Source organism: Barbatula barbatula, assembly GCF_947034865.1.
Source record: "Barbatula barbatula genome assembly, chromosome: 22".
Taxonomy (NCBI): domain Eukaryota; kingdom Metazoa; phylum Chordata; class Actinopteri; order Cypriniformes; family Nemacheilidae; genus Barbatula; species Barbatula barbatula.
In genome coordinates this window covers 5629869-5657168 of record NC_136785.1, presented here as the reverse complement: position 1 = coordinate 5657168, position 27300 = coordinate 5629869, and the positions used below count along the sequence as shown (strand labels likewise).

General features: G+C 38.8%; 1 protein-coding gene across 1 annotated transcript in view; it reads left to right on the top strand.

Annotated features, from left to right (window-relative positions):
• Positions 1-1798: 1798 nt before the first annotated feature.
• unc5da (unc-5 netrin receptor Da) overlaps positions 1799-27300 on the top strand; it is a gene marked incomplete at its 5' end in the record, with an annotated part of 63684 nt that continues 38182 nt past the window's right edge. Inside the window, 6 exons of the mRNA XM_079487034.1 lie at positions 1799-1825; positions 5299-5443; positions 5530-5730; positions 18191-18334; positions 18836-18939; positions 25524-25704. Coding sequence (XP_079343160.1) covers positions 1799-1825; positions 5299-5443; positions 5530-5730; positions 18191-18334; positions 18836-18939; positions 25524-25704 — 802 coding nt within the window. The remainder of the gene's footprint in view (positions 1826-5298; positions 5444-5529; positions 5731-18190; positions 18335-18835; positions 18940-25523; positions 25705-27300) is intronic.

Below are 27300 nucleotides of genomic sequence, written 5' to 3'. Positions count from 1 at the left end.
CATGTGGGAGAGGATGCTGTAGTCTGCAGGGGATCCACGATGTCTGAAGTTTAACGCTCAAAGGCATTTTAAATTACAGCTGTGAGAATTCAGAATTCCTTTGCATAAGAGTTAAAAGTGGGTCCGTGGTCTAGTTGTTATTAGGCATGGGCCGGTTTCATGGTTTACAGAGGTTTTAAAGAGTCAAGGTTTCAAAACCACAAATTTTTTCTTTGATACGGTTTCTAAGGTATGAGCATGAATAACACCATTGAGTCGTCTAATTGATTTGATGTTAACGTTTAATATATATTACAAAAATACTTTTTTAAAGAATATTGTAATTTAAAGCCTTTTTTACGACATGTTCTATATGTTGCTCAAAAATAAAATTTATTTTGACCTGTTGAAAAGTTGTTATTTCTAAACGCAGACATTTGACATAACACATTTTAGTGTTGTAATTGCAATGCCTTAAGAGAAGTGTGAAGCGAACACTGTTTTGATTTTGGTGGCTTTTCAGTGTTTCACAGTTTGGCAGAAAATGTAAAAATTCTCATACATTATGTCGAAGTGGGTAAAGATTATTTATTTGCATGTGAATTACTCTCTGTACTATTTTTACCGTTTTTTACTCCCTACCAGTGAGTAATCCTTACTGTGAATAATTTGCCTGTATCCGTACTTTATATTCTTGCTTTTACAGTACATACTTTAAGTGGTGCATGTCTGGAATATGTATAACATCAACTTATTCGATGATTCATTTACTGTATCAAAGGAAAAAAGAAGCATATGAAGAGCGCTTCAGGGGTTCCAAGGAACTTTGATCCCATTGGACAGCAATGAGAAAAATAAACAACTCTCAGTAATATCATTTAGTGTGAAGCTCTTTGGAGATGGATGAAGAAAGAGAAAGTCTTCAATCTGGAAGGACCCATGCTGTCGTCCGTAAAATCTCTTCCACACATGCAAGAGTTCTTTCATCTGAAATGTTTGAGGTGTCTTTTGTGAGCTCATGTTATCTTGACTTTATTTATCCCCTTTTCTCAGCTAAAATTGGCCTCTCGACAGTCCCAAAATTTTCATGATCTTCCAATATGTAAGGACACCTTAACCAACTAAATTTGATATGGCTATGTTACTTATAGAAACTGTTAATGTAGTAGAATTCTCTCTCGCTCTTTCTCTCTCTCTCTTACACACACAACTCTCATTCATTCATTCATTCAGTCTGTCTTTTGTCTTTGCTTCTTTGACAATCAGTAAACACTAAATTATTGGCCCCTGACAGGCTTCTATTGAAATGATGTATTAGGGGACGTCTTTATTTGATGAGTCCAATCACATTAACTCATTTAATTTGGTAATCTTACATCAACACATTACGATAATACACACACCCTCTTTCCTTTCACCATCTTTTTCTTTTTTCAGTGTTATGTCACACATTAAATCCGTTGATTTTGTGCTGGGCAGTGGACAATATATGTAGTAAAAAATTATCTATTGTGGTCTTGTAAAAGTAGTGTTTATTATTTCCGTTTTTATCTCCATTGACATGATAAATTACTTGCTGCAATATAACAACTGTATCATATTCTTATTTCACCAAATAACACATTGATAAATTCACAGAGGTCTGAGCCAAACCTGGGATATTCATTGACCCCTTAACCCCCTTTGTTCTGCTCCCGTCTGGCCACAAAAAAATATGTATGCGCTTTGACAGAAACACTAGATGCAATCTAACATCAGCGAGGCATTCTTTTATCATTACTAAGTCATGGCAGCACTGTTAGCGTGTGTGTGTTCTGCGATGGAGACCTCTCAGTGTGACAGACAGGTGTGTGTGATAAACTCATTGCTCAACGCTGTTGGCACTGACATCTTGTTTTGGTCCCGTGGCGTGAGATGTATCTAGTGTCCGCCGTTATTGCCGGGGTGGCCCGTCGCTCGTATATCATTGCCGTGGCAACCGTCTCGGCCCTGACAGCAGGGGATTGAGGAGGTGAGGACGGCCATTTTGCTGTTTTAGCACGTCACTATTTGGAAGAGAACAGTTCGGTGCTTTATCAACTCATGCAAATGAGACACATTAAATAGCTGTCAGAACACTGTGCCGAGGGAGGTTTGGAAAAAACAAACACATGTATGCTTAAACATAAAGTAAGTGAGAGGCATTACAAATCATCTCTCACTCTCCTTCTCCTTTCACCACTATTAGCACCTCACAAAAACACACACATACACGTTTATAGAACCTTTTCCTCTCCCTAGAACTATTTATCGTTATAATGGTAAGAAAACAGTTACATTTTATTTAATATTATGTTATTTCATATTTGACAAAAATAAGTACAATCCCATAATTCTTTTTTATTTATTTCAAAGGGATAGTTCACCCCAAAATGAAAAATCTTTCATCATTTACTCAGCCTCTTGTCATTTCAAACCTGTGTGGCTTTCTTTATTCTGGAGAACACAAAAGAAGATATTTTGAAGAATGTTAGTAACCAAAAACTGTTGGTTCCCATTGACTTCTATTGTATAGACTGAAAACCAATGCAAGTCAATGGGGAACTATGTGTTCTGTTGGAGAAAGGAAGTCATACAGGTTTGAAACGTCAAAAGAGGAAGTAAATGATGACAGAATTTTCATTTTGGGGTGTACTATTCCTTTACGGCAGTGGTTTCCAATGTTGTGCCTGCGGGCACCTGGTAGCTTGCATTAACTTTTTGAAATGCCCGCCATGCACAGGGCTCAACAATAAAAGCTGCACATGAATGACGCCCTGGACTATACCGATCCGGCGAGTGCCGCATCGTCATGATAGTTTATCGTTTGCACATGTTTATAATGTTTTGCCGATATATTCAAGTGAAAAAATATGTAAAAGAGAACTTAATTTGATCCCTGTGAGCTTAAAAAGATGTGCGTGCTTGTGCGCAGACATATCAAACGCAAAGATGCACGTCAATTCTTAAAAAGCACATAAAAAACGTATGCGCTGAATTGAGTCGGTTACATTTTTATGTGTGCAATTAAATACGATAGAAACCCATTTACCGAATAAATTCCTTGACGGCATACAAAATTTTTACATCATTGTACACCATCTGAAATGTTGTTCTAAGATGCTTTAGACAAAGTCTGACATGAAAGTGGTTTGGTGTTACCTCCCATTTTTTCGTCGGAATAAATGGGTAACTGTGGTAACCAGAATGTGCTCTCCCCCACGCCGAACCACGTTCACAATATATGATGCATTGCCGGCAATGCGCTTGCCAACTGAAGTTTAAAATGTATTATTTTGCTGCTTAGTAAAAAGAAACAGATGGATTTTGCTTTCCATTGGGAACAAACAAACTGTCCCCTACTCGCTTGCTGTTATTGTATTATATGTATCACTCTGCATACAGATGTGACTTGCACATCATCCGTCACTCTGAAATAGCCCTTTCAATTTTTTTTCTCACTTTTTCTTGCTCGCTTACTCACTCACTCTCTTTCCCCGCTTTCCTTTCATCTGTGGTTCGGTCGGATTATTACTATTTTCCCCTTTCATCCGACTGCTATCATGTCAAGCACCCCGGAACATCTGCGATGGTACCTGGATAAAAGCTTCTGATGTACAAGTCAAAAAGTGCGATTGTGTATGGGGCCGTGCGCGAGCATGCTGCTATTGTATATTTGCTTCTTAATGTGAATGCATTTGTTTGTGGGTGTGCGAAAATAGCGTTGGCACGTTACAGTATAGAATGGCATAGCCCAATATGTTTATCCGTCTTTGTGAGTATGAATGTGTTTGCACTCCTACCTGGCGGTTTGTGTGTGGGAGGGTTTATATTGAAAAGAAGCATATCGTGTCCGTAAGCACAAAAGCACTGGAACGGTACTAACATGAAATTGTGCCAGAATGCATAAAAAATGTTGTGTTCTGTTTGCATGTTTCATTCTGTTGCCATTTCTGGAATGATGCCACGAGGAGGGATGGGAGATGATAAAAGATAAAAATCTGTAGGAATCTATAGATTTTTCAATTGTCTCGGAGATCATATGCAAAAAAAAAACATCGTGCAGCAAAAGTCAGTTTGATTGAGACAGCATCTCCAGGTCCCTGGCTCCTGGATATACATACCCATTCACTGCCACCCAAGGGGTCATTTGTGAAGTTAAAAAACCTTTAAGTAATAAAAGGTTATATAGGTGTATTGGACATTCTCAGTGTGAGCTGAACACGCAAGTATGTCTCCATACGTTCTAATCAGGATGTGTTAGGTATGTTTGCCAGAAGATTACACACCTGTGAACACACATACATAAAGTCAAGGATTGAAAGTCAACTAAAATATCTATTATGCCTAAGATTTTAGGGAAATCGCTTCCAAAATATCCCATCCAATTACGTCTGTGACAGTGAATCGGCGAGAGAGAGTCTAAGAGGGCGAGTGTGTATGCGTGTACAGAAAGAGAGAGATAAAGATAGAAGTGCTTTGAATCGCGGTGGATATTTCAGCTCCTGTCACTCTTGTGTGGGTCTTTTATCCAGGAAACACTTTTAGACCTTAAATCTTTCTCCAAATATCACTGTGTGAAATGGAATTTCACACTCATACGTGGCCGATGTCATGGAGCAGTCAAAATAGCTTTCATTTTTTCAAAGGACAGTTTATTATATATTTTGCAGCACTTTTTTATATTTTATTATAGATGCATGTTTTTATTCTGTTTTATTGTGTGGAGAGTAATTGCGGGAAGGGATCAAGAGGACATGGTGCAGGCTAGACTCAAACCTGCATGAGCCAATGCTTTTATGTTACTAGATACAGTGCAGAAACTGTTATCAAATCAATTATTTATTTTAGTTTCATTTTTACCAAATAAGTAATTGATTGGAGCTTTAGACATCAGATAAATCTTAACCGTTTTGTTGGATATATATATATATATATATATATATAGTTCTTTAAACAAACTTTTGAATACCCAGAGAAGAAGATCAGCCTTGTCCATCTCTTGTTGTGACCCAAATTTATATTTGCATGCAAGCATTTAGCAGATTATTTTTCTCCATATGTTCACAGAACACAGTTACGTTGTCAGACTTTTAACGATCACCTTAATTATAACAACCATAAACTGGCTTTAAAAATATACATTAATGACATGATGAAACTTCAGATGAGCTGTCCATGGTGCTAAACCTGCTCTGGCTTTTCTATCTGTGTCCATGGTCCTGAAATCCTGCACTGGCATCTTTAGGGCAGTTTATACTGTTCCTTGGTAACACCATACCTTATGGTGTTCGTTTGAAGACATCACCCAAACTGTGGGTGCTTTTGAAAGTGATTGACAGGCCAGTTAAGCTAGTGAGTAAGCTCGCTGTCAGAGAGCCCCAGCTGATGGGTCTGATTATAGGAGCTGGAAGGTACGTAGCTGCCGGTGAAGAGGATTTGCTCAGTTAGATATTCTTCCTTTGATTTAAACCAAACAGGGGGTTTCCTGGTGAGCTGATGATTGACATCAACATGCTTGTTTGTTTACAGGGTCACGTGACGGTCTCTCTGCGATGTCTGGAACATTGCCTCACTTCCTCCAAGAGCCTGATGATGCTTACATCGTGAAGAGCAACCCCATCAAGCTACGTTGCCGTGCACGACCGGCTCTCCAGATCTTCTTTAAATGCAACGGGGAATGGGTGCATCAAAACCAACACACAGCATTGGAGCATACTGAATTGGGAACAGGTAAGACACAATACAGACTGTTGTGTTTCTAGATAATTGTGTTAACCCTGTTGCTATTTGTTAGGACAGTGTGATCATGACATTTACAGACATTCAAAATCCAGCAGCCCACACAAGATGTTTTTAAGATGTGTAAACCCTTTTGAAATGTAGTGAGCATTTTGCGCAAAGCACTGTTTACGTGTTGCAGAGGCGGTCACTTACGATGGTTAAGATGCTGTCCAAGAAGGAAGCTGCCTATGTAGGTGGCAAACAGCAAGGCAGCCCAATGGGTTTGGGAGCAATTGTCCTTCTCTTTAAAGCATCTTCTGTCTCTTTCTGTCTATTTCAAACACAAGCACCCAGCAGTGCCTGGTGGATGAACAGTGTCGAGAATGTCAAATCCAACACCAGTGTTTGTTCGGCTCAACTTCTTTCTGTGTTTCATCTTTCAGTTCCCTCTCCATCAAACGTAGTGTGCTATCTGGAAGAGCTTGAAAGAGATTGATTGTTGCATTTAGTGTTTGGTGCTGCAGATTTTTGACAGCAAAAAGAACTGATCCAGTGATGCAACAGAGTGAAATATCGCTTTATTCCCCACTGTCAGATCAGAACTTGACCCAGGCATGAATGGCTGCTTTGTATTCAAAAACGTTTGAAAGCTTTATGGCTCATTTCAGGCAGGTTTTTACCATTTGCGCTTATTTCTTTCATCTTTACCTGTTTTTGATAATAGAGACTGCGGTTAGGACAATTAACAGATTTGAATGCTTTCAGAATTAAAAGCTTTTAAAAGATATTATCCGTTGTAAAGGACTGAAATAGGACTGAAATCTTACACATGAATATAATCTCAGGTCAGTAACTTCAACCTGAGCATTTAGTAGATGCTTTTATTCGTAGCAAGTTTCAATATGAATGTGCACAACATTTGTTCAGCTGATTTAAATTGCCACTAGCAATTTTACTTTAAGGTTATGAGTTTGATCTCCGGAGAACAGGCGCACTAAATGTTATTCTTCACTTTGGATAAAAGCATCTGACAAATGCATCAATGTAAATATTTAACTGATCATTGTTTGTTTAGCTTATCCAGATTTAGTGAACTATTTTTTATTTCAATAAAACCAGTTCCATGAAAACCAGCCTAAACGAGTGAAAATATTTCAGTTTACCTCAAGGAGCGATTTCTACCTTACTCAACCTTTAAAAATAGCTTTTGCTGGTGTAACCTAATGTATTTACAGTAGGTCAAATCAGTTATATTAACTAATAAGTTGAATGGCTTTAAACTAAATCACATTTTGATTATCAGCCCAAATATTAAACCACTAGGCCACATCTTCCCATTATAAAATATAAGCTATTGAGCTCAGGTCTGTTTACCTTAACCAACTCAAGTCACAGGCTGAAAAGCCCTTGGCTAAGCTTAGATCATGTACTTAAAATAAGACCGAACTAAAAATTCAAAGATGCAAACACCCAGATGACTTCAGGTTTTCCACACCACACTTACAAGGATGTTCTGTCTGTGCATAGCATTGAGTCCCAGCGGGTTGTTGGACTGCCTAATCATGTCTGTACATCTGTGAAGCTCTGTTGATTAAGACCAGGCTCCCTCAGTCCAGAACAGACACTCCGATCGCATCTCCGGCGGCAAAACCGATAAATCAAATTCAGCGAGTGGGAGCAGAGGTGTCCTTGGACTGCCTGCGTGCCTGCTCGGATTATTTGTCCTGCTGTGCAGAATGGAATTGTCCATGGATGGATGGTTGGTAAATCTGTCAGTGCTTTTGAAATGGTGCCATTTTGTGGAAACTGGTTAAGGCTGTAAAACCACACTAATGGTGACACTAGTTGATGTTGTCAAAATGAAAATACATTAGAGTGTAAATGCATGTGAAACATTCTTTTTTTAAACAGACAATGCTAACAGGAGTTTTTAAAGTTAACAAGCTCTTTTTGCCATTCCCATAGAAAAGCATTAAGGGTGACCAATATTAACAATTATTACGGAAAAATTATGAAATATAATGACGTTAGATCCAACAGCAGCGATATATGTATAATGTTTAGTGTATATAAATAGGAAACATCAATCCTGACCCATTATCATTCATTGTCCTTGGTTGTAACTGGTTGTGATACTAGAACAAGGAATCACAGGCATTAATAGAGATATAAAAGGACATTTCAGGCTTTGCTGCTTCGTGTTTGATTTATACTGTCAGGAAAAGTGGCCAGCTTGCGGGTGTGTTTCAGAATTAGCCAGCTCTATTTTATCCCTGTTGCCAAACACACAGTCACAACAGAGCTGACTAACAGCGCTGGACACCACCAACATTCACTGGCAAATAGCTGAACCACGAAGAACACGCTTTCATGAAAACAATCATAACCTCACACATCATTCATGGCTCTGTTTGCCACTAATGCATCATATTTTTTAAATAGTTTGAAGTCATGAGCATTCTATATTCTAGAATAGAATGTAAGAATATCAGAATTGAATCCTCTCTTTCAATTCTCATCTATTTCATTCCAAGACGTTACATTTAAGGGACAATTAACAAGGCTATTTTGGCAAATTTACTACCTTTTATGTTTTATATAGATTTAATTGAAATATCATAGTTAAACTGTGTTTACTGTAGTGAGACAATGGTAAATGTATGCTTACTGTGGTTTTACTACATATACCAACTATAGGAATTGTAATAAAACCATCTATTTTTTGGCCAAAAAACAAGCAAAATGTGCACCCTGCAGGGAGCCTCAGGTGCACGACCCCAAAAGCACACCTCTGGTTATGACGGTTCATTGTACGGTCACGATTCATAATTCAGTCATGATGAGTTCGCTGGGAGTGTGCATTCAGTGCATTATCACAAAAAAAAACATTGCTGCACTCACCTTTGTGTGACAGAATGTGCTGGTTTGTTTAATAATTTCAAGGACTGCTGTGGCTTTTGTTCTGGCACTTATATATTCGAAAATATTTTCGAAAGGTCTTTGTGTACTGCAACGTGTCACACGCCCCTGTTGCTGAGAGTGATATTCGTAATGGCTGCAGTTGATAGCGAATGACTGCAGCCCTCCATGTAGCCTAGCCACAGTAAACAATGTGCTTATAAGCCTCCCCAATAGTATAGCTGAAAACGCGGAGTGTGCGTACGGGTATCCAGTAACCTGAATGAAATGTTAAATACTCATTGGTCACTACAGGAAGGAGCTCATAAAATAATGCCCAACCTGTTGTCATGATGACTGGTATAGGCTGTAAAAGAGCAGAAGGGCAGGGCGGAACAATGGTCCACAGGAGCACGTAACCCCACTGCTCGTTGATCGATATAGCTCACACGGCCAAAGCCGCTTGAGAAAGAGCGACCATAGAGAAAGAGACAGATAGAGATAGGGAGAGAAAGACAAAAAAGAAAGGAGAGCAGGAGAGATTTATTATAGAAGAGTGACAATACAGATATGTTGAAGGAGAGATTCAGGAAGTAAAAAGGAGAGGAATTGAGAGGTGGTTGGAAACAGATGGAGGGTGTAAGAGAAATAAAGGGAAAACATGGTGAAAGTAAAGATTTAAGAGTCAAGAGGGAGAGAGGAAACAGGAAGGGGGAGAAAATAGACCAATAGATTTAGAAAAACAGTCACCAAAAAAATATTTAACATTTATTTTAAATATCTTTTATAAATTAAAATGTTTTTATTGTTATGGTCCTGTCTGTTTCCTTTGTTGTAGTTTGTCGTGTCATTCTGTTGTTTATGTCTAGCTCCGCCACCTTGTTAGTTACCATGGACTTAAATCACAGACCACACCCATCTCATCTGTTGCCGTAGTTATTCATTGATTCATTGCCACTTTCCCTGTGTATATATATACCCCTGTGTTTTGCCATTGTATTTTGTCTGTTGTTGAATACATTTCAATTCAATTCAATTCAACTTTATTTATATAGCACGTTTCAAAATTTGCATTGTTCCAAAGCAGCTTTACAGGGGAAAGATACAAAAATAAAACCCCAAAAAAGGGTAAAACACGCTACATGGTGTTTTATATAGTAAATTAAATTATTCTAGTAAATAATATCTAATGTCAGCATCTCCTGGTGGTTTATTTAGCATATGTTGCATTAAGTGAATGCTTGGCTGAAAAGATGCGTCTTTAGTCTAGATTTAAATTGGGCGAGTGTTTCTGATCCTCAAATAATATCAGGAAGGCTATTCCAGAGTTTAGGTGCTACGTATGAGAAGGCTCGACCCCTTTTGGTGGATTTAGTTATTCTAGGTGTTATCAAAAGTCCTGCTTTTTGAGATCTTAGAGAGCGTGATGGGTTGTAGTTTGATAGAAGCTCTGTTAGGTAGGTAGGGGCTAAACCCTTTATGGCTTTATAAGTGATTAAAAGAACTTTAAAGTCAATACGATACTTAATGGGTAGCCAGTGAAGGGTTGATAAAATTGGGGTTATGTGATCGTATTTTCTGGACCTGGTTTGAACTCTGGCAGCTGCATTCTGAACTAGCTGTAGTTTGTTTATTGATGACGCAGGACAACCACTAAGTAGCGCATTACAGTAGTCAAGTCTTGAGGTCATAAATGCATGAATAAGCTTCTCCGCGTCAGCAACACACAGAATATTTCGTAACTTGGCGACATTTCTAAGGTGGAAAAAGGCTGTTTTTGTGACATTTGAGATGTGATTTCGAAATGACAGGTTGCTGTCTAATATAACGCCTAGATCTTTTACAGTATTAGTTGGAGTAACAGTACATCCTTCAACTTTCAGTTTATAATCAGAAATATTCGGTTTACGTGTCTTTGGTCCGATAAGTAATATTTCTGTTTTATTAGAATTTAAAAGAAGGAAATTACAGGTCATCCAATGTTTTATATCTTCAATGCACTCTGCCAATTTGGATAGCTGGGAGGAATCATCTGGTCTTGATGAGATATATAGCTGAGTATCATCTGCATAGCAATGGAAGCTAATTCCATGTTTTTTTATAATGTTTCCGAGGGGCAGCCTGTATATGGAGAACAGCACGGGTCCTAGAACCGATCCCTGAGGTAATCCATAATTTACCTGCGTTAGATTTGATGATTCCCCATTTAAATGGACAAATTGATGTCTGTCTGACAAGTAAGATCTAAACCATTGTAGTGCCTGTCCCTCAATACAGGTATAATTGTATAAACGATCAAGAAGCATGTTATGGTCTACGGTATCGAACGCAGCACTAAGGACAAGCAGGACTAGGAGTGAGATGTTACCTTTATCTGATGCTATAAGCAGGTCGTTTGTAGTTTTAACGAGCACAGTTTCAGTGCTATGATGTGGTCTAAAGCCTGGCTGAAATGTTTCGTGTATGTCGTTATTTTGTAAGAAAGAGCACAACTGAGTGCACACTACTTTTTCTAGTATTTTAGACAGGTATGGGAGATTTGAAATCAGTCTATAGTTTCCTAGTTCATTTGGATCTAAGTTTGGTTTCTTGATTAGAGCCTTCATGACGGCCATCTTAAAGGGTCCTGGGACATGGGCTTGATTAATTGACGAGTTGATAATGTTATTATAGGCAGGTCAGGTGGAGTCTTTTAATTTGTTAATTTAGCGACTGTGCTAAATAAAAACCTTGGGTTGTTTTTGTTGGTTTCTATGAGGTTACGGAGGTGCTCAGCCTTTGCTGCTTTTAGTGCCTTTTTATAACAATTTGCACTCTCTTTCCACGCCATTTTAAAGACCTCTAATTGCTATTTTATCCATTTGCGCTATAGTTTGCGAGTTTCTCTTTTAAAGGCGCGGGTGGTGCTATTGTAACATGGTGCAATATTTTTCTCATTAATTTTTTTTGACTTCGTAGGTGCGACAGCTTCTAATGTATTAAAGAAAATAGTGCCCAATTTGCTGGTCATGTCATTGAGCGATTCTTTATTTATTGGTATGGTTATTAAAGGAGTCAGATCTGGCAAGCTCTTTGCGTAACTATCTTTAGTAACGGAGGTGATTGTTCTACCCTGTCGATAACGAGTAAAAGGGCTTATTCCTGCCGTGCGCAAAGTACCCGCTATAAGATAGTGATCGGTGACATCGTCGCTTTGAGGCATAATATCTATATTGGTTAGATCGGCTCCGTGAGATATAATTAGGTCTAGTGTATGATTAAATCGATGAGTGGGTCCTTTAATGTGTTGTATTACCCCAAAAGATTGTAGTAGTTCTGTGAACGCCAGTGCTAATGCTTCGTTAGCGCTCTCTACGTGGATATTAAAATCTCCGACAATTAGTATTTTATCAACGTTAACCAATAGGTCCGATAGGAAGTCCGCAAACTCTTTCAGAAAATTAGTATAGGGACCAGGGGGTCTATACACCATAGCCAATGTAAAAGAAAGCAATGTTTTTTTACTTTTGGTAGGAATACTTATGTTCAACGCAAGCACTTCGAATGATTTAAATTTATGCTCTTTTCACTTAGTTACAGTAAGAAAGTTTTTAAATATTGTAGCGACGCCGCCACCCCGACCAACCGGACGTGGCTCATGCATATAACAGTAGCTTGGTGGGGTACACTCATTTAGACCAAAATAATCATTTGGTTTAAGCCAGGTCTCGGTAAGACATTTAAGATGTGTTTGGGTCTGCCTTTCCATTGCTGAGCTTGATCATGCAATGTTTGGATGTATTAAATCACACTAAGCTGCACTTAGATCCAGACTCTCTGTTTCATGCTTGGACTAAATCATTACAGAGATACTAAATAAGAACCATGTTTCAACATTGTGTTTATCAGGCCACATGCTTTCACTTAAACCAGATTTAGAACAGCATGGCGGTGTGAAACTGATAAGACATTTTAATTCTCTGTCAAAGGTTAATTTACTTCATCCAGGTCAAATGGTTATTTCTTGTATTAAGTTATTACGGTGGACTTATGAGTGTGCAGGAGATGAGACGACACTTGGGAGACACAAAGAGGGACACGGAAAAAGATGGAGCAGGAGATGGTCTTTGCCTGCTGCTCACCGACTGCAAGAGGGATCGACGTCCAACATTCTGCATTAGGATCACAGCTAGCCCACTGGGCTGTATCATCTACCTCCAACAGAGAAAGAGAGACCCAAGACAAAATGCATTGAGATTCGGGAAGGACAAGGACAATGAAGAGAAAGACTTTGAAAGAAAACATGTAGAAACCAAATAAGTGATACATCTCAAGGGCAGATGCATATTAAATAAGGCATTGTGGATTTAATATTTAACAATAATAGAATGCAATATTATTAAATTCTGGAATTATGAATGATTCTTTGTGGAATTAAAAAAATATTTCGAAATTGAAAGAAAAAGAGGCAATTAGTTAATATGTCAACATTATTATGATTTCATTTAACATAATGTGTAATATAATTTTTTTTTGCTAATTCCGAGCAAAGGTTGTTGTGAATGAATGAAAGGCTAAAAATTGAAAACCCCGAGAAAAGACAGACTTTCCAAAAAGTACAGAACATTGTTAACAAGGGGTTTTGACGCAGGATTAGCCGTTACACTGTCATTTAAGACACAAGTGCCACATTCTGCCAATCTAAAGGACTTTAAATTCATGGCAGTTCCAAACTGTCTGCCTTATCACATAAATGCGGCTTTTATGCAGCATGAAACACTTCCAGACTGAGGAGCTGACAGGCGTCGCCTGTGCACACATTCACCCGATGTTGTTAATCCCTGAAGTGGCCCTAAATGCTCAGATGGACCCATACACACAAACACAACCGCGGTACGTGCCAACTGGATCAGAAGGCTCACAGAGTTGGTACAGACCTCTGACTGCTTGAGATAGAGCCTTAAGCCAACAGTCGGACAGTATCCCCACAATCGCACAGCTGCAACCCGACGGTCGCCAATATGTGGCTAGGAATCAGATTCAGTTGGCTATGCCAAGCCCTGAGAGAATAGGACAGAGAGGAGAGTTAGAAACAGTCAGGACACTTTGGACTTGGCAGTGCGACAGTGTTACTATTGTAAGACAAAGATTAAGTTCCCCAAATCTCTCCCAGAATTCTGCACTGCTACTCAGACACACAGACACTGCTCTCTCTTCAAATGTTGGAACAGGACGGGAAGGAAATGGGGATAAGGGTAATAGGCTAGCAAAGACCTACAAAGCCACCACTGACTCTCTTAGAGACCGTTGTCTCTCCAACTCTGAATCTGGCGTGAAAAGTGCGGCCAGGGATGGAGATCTGAAAATAGTAGGGAGGAAAAATCAAAGACAACATAAATATGAGGCTGTGCTGGGATGGAGATTATCAGCGGCTGAAGAAAAAATATTTCTCAAATTTTTTGGTTGTAAGCTTGGATAAGAATGCAGTATTTAAATAAACAGCATCATATATCTGTCTGTCTGTACGAACACTAATAAAGTGTAATAAACATAGAGCAATCTGAGTTCATTTAGATCAAAATACAATAAAAATCCTCCAGCAAAAAATTATTTCCACATCGGAGCGTTGACATTGCATAAGCCTGACTGCATGTCAAACATAATGTTTTTAATATTGCATGAACAAATCAAATAAGACGTTCTCAGCCATGCGTGTAATCACGTAAATTTCTGCTCAGAACTGCCTGGCGATGAGAAAGTACTCTTCATGATGGATGCTTAGACGTTTTAGTAACTCATATTTGGCCCAGGGCTTGGCAGAAGTTCAGGAACACAAGGTTTGCATATGTGTGTCTGTGTTTTTATGTGTTAACTAAAGCAACATGGAAAGAATAACCCAAACTGTCCAAGGAAGCCAAGTGTGTATCAAAGCCACAGCAGACTGGAATACAAAAGACTTTGGAAGAGCTATAGATGCGTATCTGGGCTTCAGACTTTATCCGTTGCTTCAAGGTCCTTGGCAGCCATGAGCCATGTCACATTCTCTGGGTTTGTGGAGGATTTCCTTTCTTCTATTCTAATGGATGCATTAAAAACGATGAGTTTGCGGTCACAGATGCCATTGGTTACTTTAAGGCATGCAAAACTCAACATGCAAACTCAACGCTTTATATGTCACACATTCATAATCATTAGTCATGCTTTAGTCTTTCTACTTTCTGTTGTCTGTAAACTCACTCTGTCTCTGTCCTGGCCCTGAAATCATGATTTATATGGTTTATTTAAAGTCAACGGTGCCTCCAGCGAAACGGTTTCCATGGTGGTAAGCTTGTTTGACGCTTTGTTCCAGACTTGGCTCAGGCATCTCGGCTCCTCTGGGTACCCCTGGAGGATTCTAGATCACTGGGAGGTTCTGTTTTCTTGCCAGACTCTATTATGATTTTTATGGTAATTTTCCTTGAGTTCCTGTTTCCCTGTGTCATTTTGTAGTTCTTTGTAGTTTATTTGATTATTGGTTCAGTGTTAATTATTGTCAGGTGTTCCTTGTTTGCCCACTTGTTATCCCATGTATACATATCCCTAGTGTTTAATTTGTCCTGTGTCAGTCGATGTATTGGGTTTATCTGGTTCTTGGGCTGTTAGAGCGTTTGTTATGTTTCTAGTTCTCAGTTTGCCATGTGTGTTTATTTTGTTATCATTTAATAAACTTAAAGCTGCAAATGGATCCGCAATCCTTACTTGGATTACTCTGTTAAACCATGCTTGTTACAGACTCCCTGTGTACTTAGTCAACCCAGCAGAATGTTTTCATTTCCTTCACCATTATTCATTGAGTTTGTCAATGTGATATAAAATACAGAAATTATACATCTGGTTTACATTTATTTCCCAACATTGTATGATTGTTCTTTTCAATGCATAATACATATGTTTTTGAGCTTTCACAGGAAGCAAAAAAGAGAACTGATGAGTTTGAAAAAGAAGTTATGTTGTGTTAAACGGTTTGCACTTAAAGTCTGTGAGCAGTATATAGATGCTGGATATCATGAAGGCGAGCAGCAGTGAGCTTATTTTAACTCAGAAATAAATATTCAGTTTTCACTATTATATCTATAAGGTAACCAGACAGAGAGCATTTCCAAGCCTTTCAAGGCAGATTTAAGATCAAGGTCCAGAATGTGATTATGCGTGTTTGTATAGAAAAGTGCAAATGCATTGTAATCCTTTTTTAAGCATAACAATATTTATTCGTACATTAACAACATTCCACTTGAGGGTCTTGGAATGGTTTTGCAGCATTTTATTTTAACTATTGGAAAACACTTATAGGATGTCACGGTATCATATTTTCACTACACGGCTATTGGGACCAAATGAATTATCTGTAGGCCTAATGATATTATCATGATAACATTTACATTTACATTTAGGCATTTGGCAGACGCTTTTATCCAAAGCGACTTTGCATTATCCTATACATTATCCTATACATTTTACATAGGTATCTGATAACACATTTTTCCCCAGTCAAAGTGATCTTTTTGTGTTTTATCTGCCATTTGGTCAATGAATTACACTCTAAATACATTTGCAGGAAGGCAATTGTACAATTTTAAACAGGGGATGAGTAGGTTACGATATTACAATATGTGTGAATTACCACAATAGTGATAACCTTATTGACAATGCAGTTATATTGTGACACCCCTAGTTGATTTTAAACATGATGTTTGTGGCATTAACCCTAATGTTCAGTTTCTTGAAAAAGATCGCGTTTGGCCTGAAGTGTTTGAGAATTACTGGTCCAGTGTCTCTCACTTCTTTAAAGAAAACACCACGGTTGATATAATTTCCTTAATATACCAAGATGATTGTTCAGGTAATGAAGCAGAGCAAAAGCATTTAAAATATTCCATATTCTATATGCTTTTATTGCAAGAGTTTCCCAGCATGCTTTGTAGCTTATTTCAACAGGTTATTTTGCAGTTATTTAGAGGTCTAATCTACTGAGTATTTACGTCTCGTATACCCTTCAATACAATCTTACAAGTGAATTCATTTTGTATTATCCACAGGAGCTTTCCGTAGGCATCACAGACGATATATTTGGCAAAGTCACATTCTCCGTCTAAACAGTCAGCGGGGAATTTTTTATTAGTTATATTCGGCAGGTATTTGGAGCTGGTGCCCTATACTGAAGGTGTCGGTTGCTATCTTTCTCTTCTCCTTTCGGCACAGAAAGCTTAGTTTCTCTTCTGTCACTTCTGTTCCGATCCCCACAGGCCGGTTTGAAAGATAATCATTCAGATTTAAGGGATTATAGATGCTTAGAGTCCTGACCTGACTCGGTTTCCCTTTATTTAGCAATTCCCTTTTCATTTCAAATCTTCTCCCTCGCTCTCTCCTCTCTGAGTGACTGAGACTCTCTTCTCTTATCTCAGAATAGCGCACCCTTCTCGGACTGAGCAATTTCAAATAGATTTTCTTTTGCTCACCTTAATATCATTAAAGATGAGTCTCATTTTCTCTCGGCACTGCAAATACACCCACAGAGACCCACACGGGGGTTTGCATTAATTCTGCCGTCTGTGAAAGAGTTTCATAGTCATGATTCTGCCTCCGCTCACCCTTAACTTAATTGTGGCGCTAATTCACAGTGCGGTTTCATTTAAAAAATGTTTTTACTACTTTAGCCATTAAGTCTCTCTAGTGGGCTTCTCTCTGTGGTGCATATTTTGAATCTTAAGGAAATGTTTCCCCAGTATTGGCCTGGCTCATATCTTTTTGTTGTGTTTTGAAGAGCATTCTGGGCATTGCCTGCGAGAGTGTAATCCACCACCTCAAACAACGCCTGCATAATTTAATGTTTGGTCGGCACGACAACAGCGCTAAAATTAGGCCTATGACAGGAAGAATACATTATAGAGCGGTTTTGGAAGAGAGCCCGGGGATTGCTTTTAAAAACTCTCTCTATCGGAAGAAGTATTTTTTTTTCAAATTCCCACACTCTGACTCACATCATCTAGTCTCTTTAATCTATTCTTCTATTCTTACCTGGTCTCATCTCATGCAAGTGTATATAAGAACCGGAAGCTTTTAGTTCAATAAACCTTGTTGATAAATACTCAAAACATCTCTTATGGAAATGACCGAACTACTTTTGCTTAGAGGTTTCTCTTTTATTGTTACGGAGACATATTCTTTAAGTTCATTTAAGTGTCAACATCTTCTCGGGAGAAATCTTAAAACAGACAAATTAGACTTTGCTGACATAGAGTAAGTGTGTATAGCTATACAATTACATACTGTAATAAAAACATTTGAGTCCATATATATTTGTAAGCGCAGTTGATATTTAAAAACAGATATTAAAGAGACTATTTTGTACTTTCTCAATAAATGTGTGGTAAAAAACAGGGACGATTATTTGGAGCACTAACTCTCTGAGGAAGTACAGCTTAACTGGATTTTAATTTTAGCGTCTGCTGCTGTGTGTCTAACTTTATTTACTTTTGTCATTATAAACTAAAGCTCTTTGGATTAATCTAAAGTCCCTTTGTCATTGACGGTTCTTCCTTTTGTCTTTGTGCAGGGCTGAAGATCCGTGAAGTGATGATAAATGTTTCCAGACAGCAGGTGGAGGACTTCCATGGGCCAGAGGACTACTGGTGTCTATGTGTGGCATGGAGTCATTTGGGTACCTCTAAGAGTCGCAAAGCCACTGTCAGCATCGCATGTAAGTATAACAAACCATATTGGATAGCCTGTTTAAAGGTTATGTGTGTAATTTCTGTGCCACTACAGGCATCAAATGGTTTAAGTGAAATATGAATATTTTTACCTGCTACTTTAACTTCCACTTGAAAATAAAAAAGCAAACCTTATAAAACCGCAATAAAAAAGGATAAGAGCACACTGGAAAATGGCAATTTACATTTTTCATGCCCCTCGTCACTCCTACAATCCACTTCCCAAATAAGTCTTATGAGTATGCTGTCACTCCCACAACCTTCCGTAGAAATAAATTGACAATATTTGTTGATCTCCACTCAAAACCACCTGTCAAAACTATCTTCTGATCGGTTGTGATCGCACATCGCTCATCAGTGTGGATAACTGCTTGTAAAAATCCTCCTTTCGATTTTCTAACAGCCTTTGCTTTTTTCTAGATTCTTAGCTTTTTTAACTATTAAAACAGTAGCTAGCTGCTGCCAATATTCTTTTAATTTCCATATAGACCTGAGGAAGAATTTTGAACAGGAGCCGCAGGGGTTGGAGGTACCAATCAACGGCATGATCGTTCTCCACTGCCGCCCACCAGAGGGTGTGCCTGCAGCTGAGGTGAGTGCATTCACAGCGCCCTCTACTGGCCTGGATGCTGAACCGTTTATGGGAAATAAATCTGTCTGTTTGTTTTTAAACGTCAAACCTAGTTTGCTTTATAAGCAGATGAGCACATTTAGCCAACATGGTATGGAGGATTTAGTTTGCATTTATAAGAGTTTCTTGTTTGTCATGTCAACTGCCTTTGTATACTTGCTTCAGGATCTCGTCTGTATGTACATTTGTGTCCGTCTTTGAGAAGCTTTTTAGCAAATACGTTATCGGTTTCATTCGCTAAAAGCATGTTTGGATGTTTCAGTCAAAGGTCCATCTCAGTTCTCCCTGAATAATATTGAAAGGAAGTTTGTGTCTGCATCTAGTTGGCCTACAGAGAAAGAGAAGTTTACCGCACTTACCTATATTGTCTTTGCTGTTTTGAATCTTCTGCGCAATCTTCACATTGTGTACAACCAGAGCATTGTTACTTTAAAAGTATTGCATTACATCATAGCAGTTGCTCCCAGCATAGCCTACAGTGTGTCTGTTTAGGGCTTTTTAAGCTTTTAGGGTGAGTTTAAAGGTTTTTGTTCCATAGAAGCTCGCTCGAGTGGGAATGAAGCTTCAGTATGAACTTTTCAGCTATGCCATTTCCAACATAGTGTTAAACAAGATTTTTTTCAGAATGAAATTGTAAACATAACAAGTTTTGCAAAAAAAATAGGAATTACAAATAATTTTGACTTAATGCTTTTTTACATTTATTTGATAAATGTATTCTTAGATAAGTAGAAATTAAAGGGATAGTTTACCCAAAAATGTAATTTCTGTCATCATTTACTCACCCTCGGGTTGTTCCAAATCTGTATTAATGTATTTGTTCTGATGAACACAGAGAAAGATATTTGTAATAATGCTTTTAACCAAACAGTTCTTGGCCACCATTGACTGGCAAAGCAGTAAAAATTACAATGGTAGTCAAAAGTTCCTCAGAACTGTTGGCTATCCTACATTCTTCGAAATATCTTCTTTTGTGTTCAACAGATCGAAAGCATATAAAGCAATTTTTCCTACTATGGTAGTCGATGGTTACAGGAATTCAATAGTTGTTTGGTTACAGGTTCCACATATCATTCAGAAAAAAAAACATTTATGCTGATTTGGAACAACTTATCTTAAATTTGTCATACAAATTTGCACAGCAATATTCTCAATAACTTTATAAAAAACATTTCAGTAATGAATATTGGAAAATGAAAATACACCTTATATTAGTTTATTTAGTTGTACTTCCGTTTCCTTAAATTCGTATTTAACTTGGATTGCCGTTTGTTCCCTCAGTTCAAATTCGGTGTTTAAAAAGCATTTCCAATTCATTCTGAACGGCTCAAAACTCTGGTTTGATGCTCTGCTCAGGTTCACCTCAGTGACAAGAGTGCAATATCAAGCCTCCTACAGAGTTTTTTGACAAGCTTAGGAGGATTTTCATGTGCTTAGAGGAAATCAAACTGGCAATTGCTTCTCATAAATCCAGTGTCATATTATTATCATCCTCCACTTTCTACAGAGATGATAAGTGATACCGCTGTGTGTGCCTCTCAGAGGAAAGATGGAAGCGCCACCGACAGATTCCTTGTCTTTTTGTTTTGTTGTTTCATACGCTCCCAATTCTTTGAAGTTGTTTCAGAAAGAGCGACGCGTAAACTAGGCCACCATGAGCACATTTCAACATCAGTTAAAAAAATCATTTCGTGCCATCTGTCATGTTGGAAATCGAGCCAGAATGGCTGTATACAGCGAGCTGCTGTCCCTAATTTGGATGGGAAGAAGCCATGCACCACCACCGCTACAGCTAATCAATAGTAACTAGAGCCAACATGGCGCTTCTGTCGAAACGGATAGTCATTGTGTTGAAGCACCGCTAGCCAGGCCGAGGCGATGTTTGAGAGCGAGCCAAGATCTGTGTCCAAAGAGCACGGTGCCAGAAGGGTTTGTCGCTGGAGATTACAGGTTGGCAGCTGAATTCTCCCTCTGTAATCATTGCCGCTCTAAGTCTAAAGGTCAAGCCGGAGAACTTCGCCACTGGGTAGACATTTGAGCCAAAATGGCTCCCCTGTTGACTGGCTGATACCATCTTTGGACGGAGCGCAAGTCTGGCTGACACTGGAAATTGATCAAGGGCTTGGAGAGGTTTGCCAAGTTGCTGTAGTCAAGACACACCTCTCCGCTTTTCACGGGTTAATTATTTTGCTCTTCATTTTGGCAGCGAAACGTGAAAACTTGATTAAATCCCATGCATTTCATTTTTACCAAAGACATTTCCTAAAGGTCACGGGCTCAAAACAATTTTGCTGTTGTTTATTCTGGCACGTGTCATTGCTGTCCTTTGTTTGTTCCTTGGTTGAAAGCTGTTTAGAAAATATCATTTCCCTGGAGCTATAAGATCATCCCTGTTGAATAATGAATGTAACATAATTAAAACAATTACACCAACAAGGAAATGAAAGTGTGATATTAGCTGTCAAAGTAAAGTTCATACAGATTACTCAAGGCAAGGATGCGAAGAAAAAAGACTCTCAATAACTTGGATAGACCAGACCGATCATTAAGCCCATATTAGCTTCACAATCTTTGTCCTGCAATGCAATTAATCATTCAGTCTGATGAAGCTAAGTCATTTAAAGTGCTTAAAATGTAATTATTCAGCAATAAACACAGCGTGGCCCGCGCTGTCAGGAGGAGAATGAAGAGGAAGGACACGTCCGGTCCGGTCTAAGCCTTGCATCTGAAAGATCTCCATTGGATTGGTAAAGTTCATTTCTTTAATGTGATTCAGTGAAAGTCATGGTGGCGCTCGTGAGGGCCCGCTGTCCTGATTGAAGCAAAGTGATGCAAGGGGACATTAATGAAACTGGAACTTAATTGAGTGGGATAGAACAAAACCGAACGAGACCTCCGTCTGTAATTGCCTTCTTGTCACTTTCACTTTCCGTCTAAATGAATGTAAATCTGCAGGGTGATTTTTGCACAGAATGACGATGTTATGAGGTGTTTTATCTGTTACAGGTTTAATTGAATTGACCGGTTAGGTATGTGCCTAATGCCTAATTCATTCACATCGAGACAGTTTTATTTCGTGGACTTTGGACATGTGCTAGAATGTGTCGATATAATGTCATGCAGGATAAACTAATGTGTTCATGTGTGTGAGGAACACCGATGTTATTCATTCTGTAGAGTGTGCGTCCAGCTTTTGATCTCAGATTGTGTCATTTCAAGAACATTTCTAGATTTGCTCCCAAAGCAGTTTGTGTCCTTGAGATCCTCTGCATGCCTGTCTTAGCTGCTAAGGGTGTGACAAGATCTTAAGCCACAAGATCTCTCGTGTGATTCAAACGTGACAAGGTTTGTCATAGAGGAAGAAAGCTGTCTTGTGATATCAGCATGATACAATTTGATGGTGAAATTAGTATTGAAGATGCACCTGCCACTTTGAAATCATATTATAATTCATTGAAATATCATTACAATAATTACAAGCTTATTTCAAAATGCAACTTCATTTCTCATCTTGTGGGGTAAGTGTCTCGCCACAGTCCCTTTAAAGCTTGTCTAGAAACAGGTTGGTTATTTTGACATCAGAGGTTATCTGTGATGTGCTCCGAGAGGCTTAGATGGTGGGCCATGCGGCAGTCCACTTTCACAGTGGTTTAATAGGAACAAATGTGATTATTAAGCAAATTCATTTCTCCTGTTTTCCGTCTTGAGGCGTATCGCACTCGTTGGAATTCGTGACTCTGTGTATCTCCCAGCAACAACCAGAGGACTCATGCAGACCCAGAAACAGTCTGCAATTAGAATACAAAACAGAAACGTTCACATAACAAGACACTTTATATCCAGCAGGCTCTTTAAGAAAGAGTTAGAGGCACTGATAAAGCGAAAGCTTTAGATTAAGTCTCAGATAACAGATATAATTAGTAGAAAGAAAATGAAAGTATTTAGAAAACAAACAGTGCGGGAGTTTGTGGGAAGGTGTTTTGAGGTGAAGTCTGGCTTTATTTTTTGTGCTCGATGCATTTGCAAGGTCTGGAATGATAGCCAATTATTGTTTTCAATAAAATAGAACAAGTGAAACTTAATTGGATTGGCTGTAGAGAAAAGGACTAAATTGATATATTCAACCAAAATATGATATCTTTCCCATGTGTTTACCTGCCACAGTGCGTGGATGCATTTGAAATGACTGAATCAGTAAGTTGAACATGAATTGTTTGTTTGTTTTGAGCAGTGGTGGACCTTGGCATTGGCGATGTAGACAGTGGCCCGGGGCGATGCCGTTCTCTGGGATAACACATGGCACAGAGAGAGCTGTGAGACGTGCTCCCCCATATTCAGAGTTTCACAGGACTGTGAAAATGAAGCAGTTTTTTCAGACCCCTCCCTGTGTTTTATTCTGCTACCCTCCCTCTCTTCAGCTGCTGTCTGTCTGCACCCATAGTAATAGGATAAGGATGAAAAAGTCTCTTATTCTGCCTGCCAAAATCCAGCAGCGGTGAGGGGATGACAATGTTGCCTTACAGTTCTAGTCACATACATTAACTCAGAGATAAAATCACATATAAAACATGCATATTTTATATACTTTCTTTAATAAGTTTGGTTTTTAGAGGCAACCAGTTTGACTTTATTTATTTTGAATGTTAACTGTGTTGTTAGGGTCCTGCATGTGCGTGTTTATCAAAGCCATGTAACACAAATTTTGTTCAACTGGCAAAGAGACAGATAGAAACGCAAATTTTATATAGACGTTATCAAACCAACAATATAGATGTTACTGTGCATGCATGCTCTTGCTGCCCAAACTTAACTTCCGGTACACATCCCCAAAGAACAGAGTCCCTGCTGATTATATCTGATAACAAGCAAAAGAAATAACCAATGAATGACATTAGCTAGCAAATTAAAATTATATCTAGCCAGTATTCTTCTGGGTTACCTGGAGAAGAACCGTTACTTGAGACAAAGCAACACGACCACTTCAACAAACTGTTTATTTAATACAATTATTATAAAATAAAATATGAATGTAAATTAATTAAAAATAGTACTGATTTTTGCAACTAGCCAGTCTGATCAGCAAAAGCAGACTGGAAATTTACTTTGGGCCAAACACGTGCGTCCGGTGAAACCACAGATATGCTCTCTGCAAATTCGAAATGATTGACAAGCATAAAACGCCTCAAACCGTTCTGATTGGCTAAACAAAAAAAATATTTGTGTTTTCAGATTACAAATTAGCGCATTACCAACTATTGATACTTGGACACTTATTACAGTGATATCCATCAGGTAATGAGGACGTTTGTGTTTGCGGTTCCATAAAAATATTGCTTAAAGCGCCTTTTAGTAGTTCAAACTGGCACCAACTCAGTATTGACAGCCAGCTGAACACACTAGGAAGGGGTAGTGAGAGAACCTCTGTCAATCTTGGAGCTTTGGTCTGGAACGGAGAAAAGAGTGAAATTAAAAGCATATGATGTAAAGGGTTCTCTCCGGCCATCACATAGATGAGAGAGCGAGAGAGAGAGAGAGAGAGAGAGAGAGAGAGAGAGAGAGAAAGAGAAATCTCACACATGACAATCTGATGGTTGATATATTGATTTTTAAATACCTCCATTATTCTTTCGGGCCTTAGAGAGAGAGAGAGAGAGAGTTGAGCAATTTTATCCACCCCATGTGCGTGTTTGCCGCTGTGGTTTTTTCCGCAGAGGGCGTGAACTTACACATACACTGAGCTTCCCAAGGGGTGTGCTGTGTTTTTTATCTGCGAACATGCCGTGACATAAATCAACCCGTGTCCCCATGGCCCGATGACTGCCGCCCCTATGGACCAACTAAGAAGTGGCGGCTGGCGGCAAACGATTGCAATTTACACGACCAACCATGCGAGCAGGGAGCGTCGTCACAGCGTCGCTACATTTGTAAATCCTAATGAATCTGGCCGGCAAATGTCAAAGCTGAATAAATAACTCCAGATCGGGCGTGACCTTCCTCTAAGTCGCTTGAAAGAACATCAGGCTTGACCTTACCGATAGCTGAAAATGTACTGTACAAGTTGACAATTGATCTATAAAGTGTGACCTAGTCATCAAGTTTCAGCATAACTACGCAGCAAAGCCAAACTTAGATCTTAAATACACTACACAACTGCCGGCGCATCTACTGTAACACCACAGCACATGCTGAGTTTCAACCTGTCAGTCTGTCATAGCTCACGTAGGGGTCATTGAAATGCTCGCTGTTTCATTGATAGGGCTTAAGACGGTTTTGATGTTTCTGCTCTTTAATTGGCTGGAGGTGATGTCTCCTTCACGCATGCTGTCAACCATGCTGGTTTGAGAAAAGGTTTCCCTCCAGAAAAGTAACTAAGCCTCTGCGACCTCTGTGGTAAAATTTCCTCTCGCTGTGTAAAGTGGGGGTACATTCTACACAGGGTCTTGAATTTGTATGGGTTCCCTCGGGATGGATTGACGGTAAATTTTTATTTAAGGGTTTTAAAAAATGCAGGTTTTAACCTGTCAAATCTTCCACTTCTTTTTCAGGTGCAGTGGTTGAAGAATGAAGAACCAGTGAGTTATCTTGACGACGTCAACATTGACACCCGTGCCGACCAGAATTTGATCATCAATGAAGCAAGACTGTCCGACTCGGGAAACTACACATGTCTGGCGAGTAACGTTGTTGCTAGGAGACGTAGCGGTACAGCGACCGTCATCGTGTTTGGTATGTTGGATAAATTTGGATCATAATGTGTTGAAATTCCATAACACCCAATTTATTTTTATTATTTAACACATCTTTTTTGAGTGTTGTTTTTAGTAATGCAAGTTTTTATTACAGCAATGTACTAGGGCACGGAAAACGATAACAAACATTATGAAAACTTTTGAAGATTTCTAGCTTTATCTTGTCGTTTTGATCACTATAAATGTTTCATTCACACTTATTAAACTCAATTAACGTTTGAAAGTGTTTATCACAACGTGTCAAAGTTTGACATGCTGCAACGTAGAACCACCGATCCATTTAGCATTTAGTCAACTGCACCAACCTTTAGTTAAACAGATTGTAAATATCATCTATAAATCGACGCTTCTTCATGACCAACCCAGTCTTACATAAGTTCGTGGCATTGACACGAAATTTTGAATCTATTATTTTGTGTTCATGGACACGAATATCCCCATTATTTCCTGAACACAATCTTTGTTTTTAAAGTCACTCAGCACGACTTTTAATACACAGACTGCGTGTATATTTACATTTATATATTTATAGCCTGAAAGCAAAATAAATCGTACATATTTTAGCATGTGGCTAACCAAAATCACATGCCGCAAAGGTTAATTTAGCTAAAAACGCGAATTTCACAAGGTGGCAAGACAATGATAAATGGCTGAAATGATAAAACTCCGCCCCTAAACCTAATGTCACAGAGAAGTCAAATCAAAACAAAACATACCAATGAGATCGTAGGAAATAGGAATTCACATGAATGAGCCACCTTGTAAAATAGGTATGAATTCCCATCATTTTGCGTTGATATATATTTATACATATTACAAAAATTCAGTCGATTGAAAGTCGTGCTGGGTGACATGAAATAAGGGGGGAATTGTGTTATTAAACTGAATTAATAGATTATAGTTCAGGACAATGTCACAAATTCCCGTGAGACTGTGTTCTCGTGACATGACATGGGGCTGTCGTTTTTCAAATCCCTAATAATTCATTGCTCAAGACATAATGTATAAATACCTTTTTTCCTAGATCTGTTCCTTCATGAGGCCATCACTTAGACAACTGGCATGGGTCGATTATCTATTTTTGTCAACAGATATAATAAGTTAATGATTCTGACGCTCCATGTGTGGTCATGAGCGCCACGGTTCAGGGTCCATTAGCCTAATTGACGCGGTCTTCTAGTGTTTATTCCTCAATATTTTGATGGAAACGTAATGCGGCGCACTGGCTTCCTGTGGGTGCCTTCTAAGATTCACTCACAGATGAAGGCTAAGGCTGCTGGTGTTGGAGGCTGATTAAACACACTGAAAGCTTTGACATAAGCTGTCAGATGCAGGCAGGGCTGATTGAGCTCTAGCTGACTGATCCGCAATTAACGTTTAGCAGCTAGCGTAGCATCCAAAGTTTTACATGTCTCCCAGCGGTCCCCAAGGATTAGCGTACACAAGGGAATTGGCCCATACAGTATGCTTTTTTTTGAGCAAACAAACGTTTTTTGTTGGATTTATTTTTCTTTTAAGATGCGCTAACAATACGATGCACTTTGGGTTGCACCCATCCCATGTAGTGCATAAA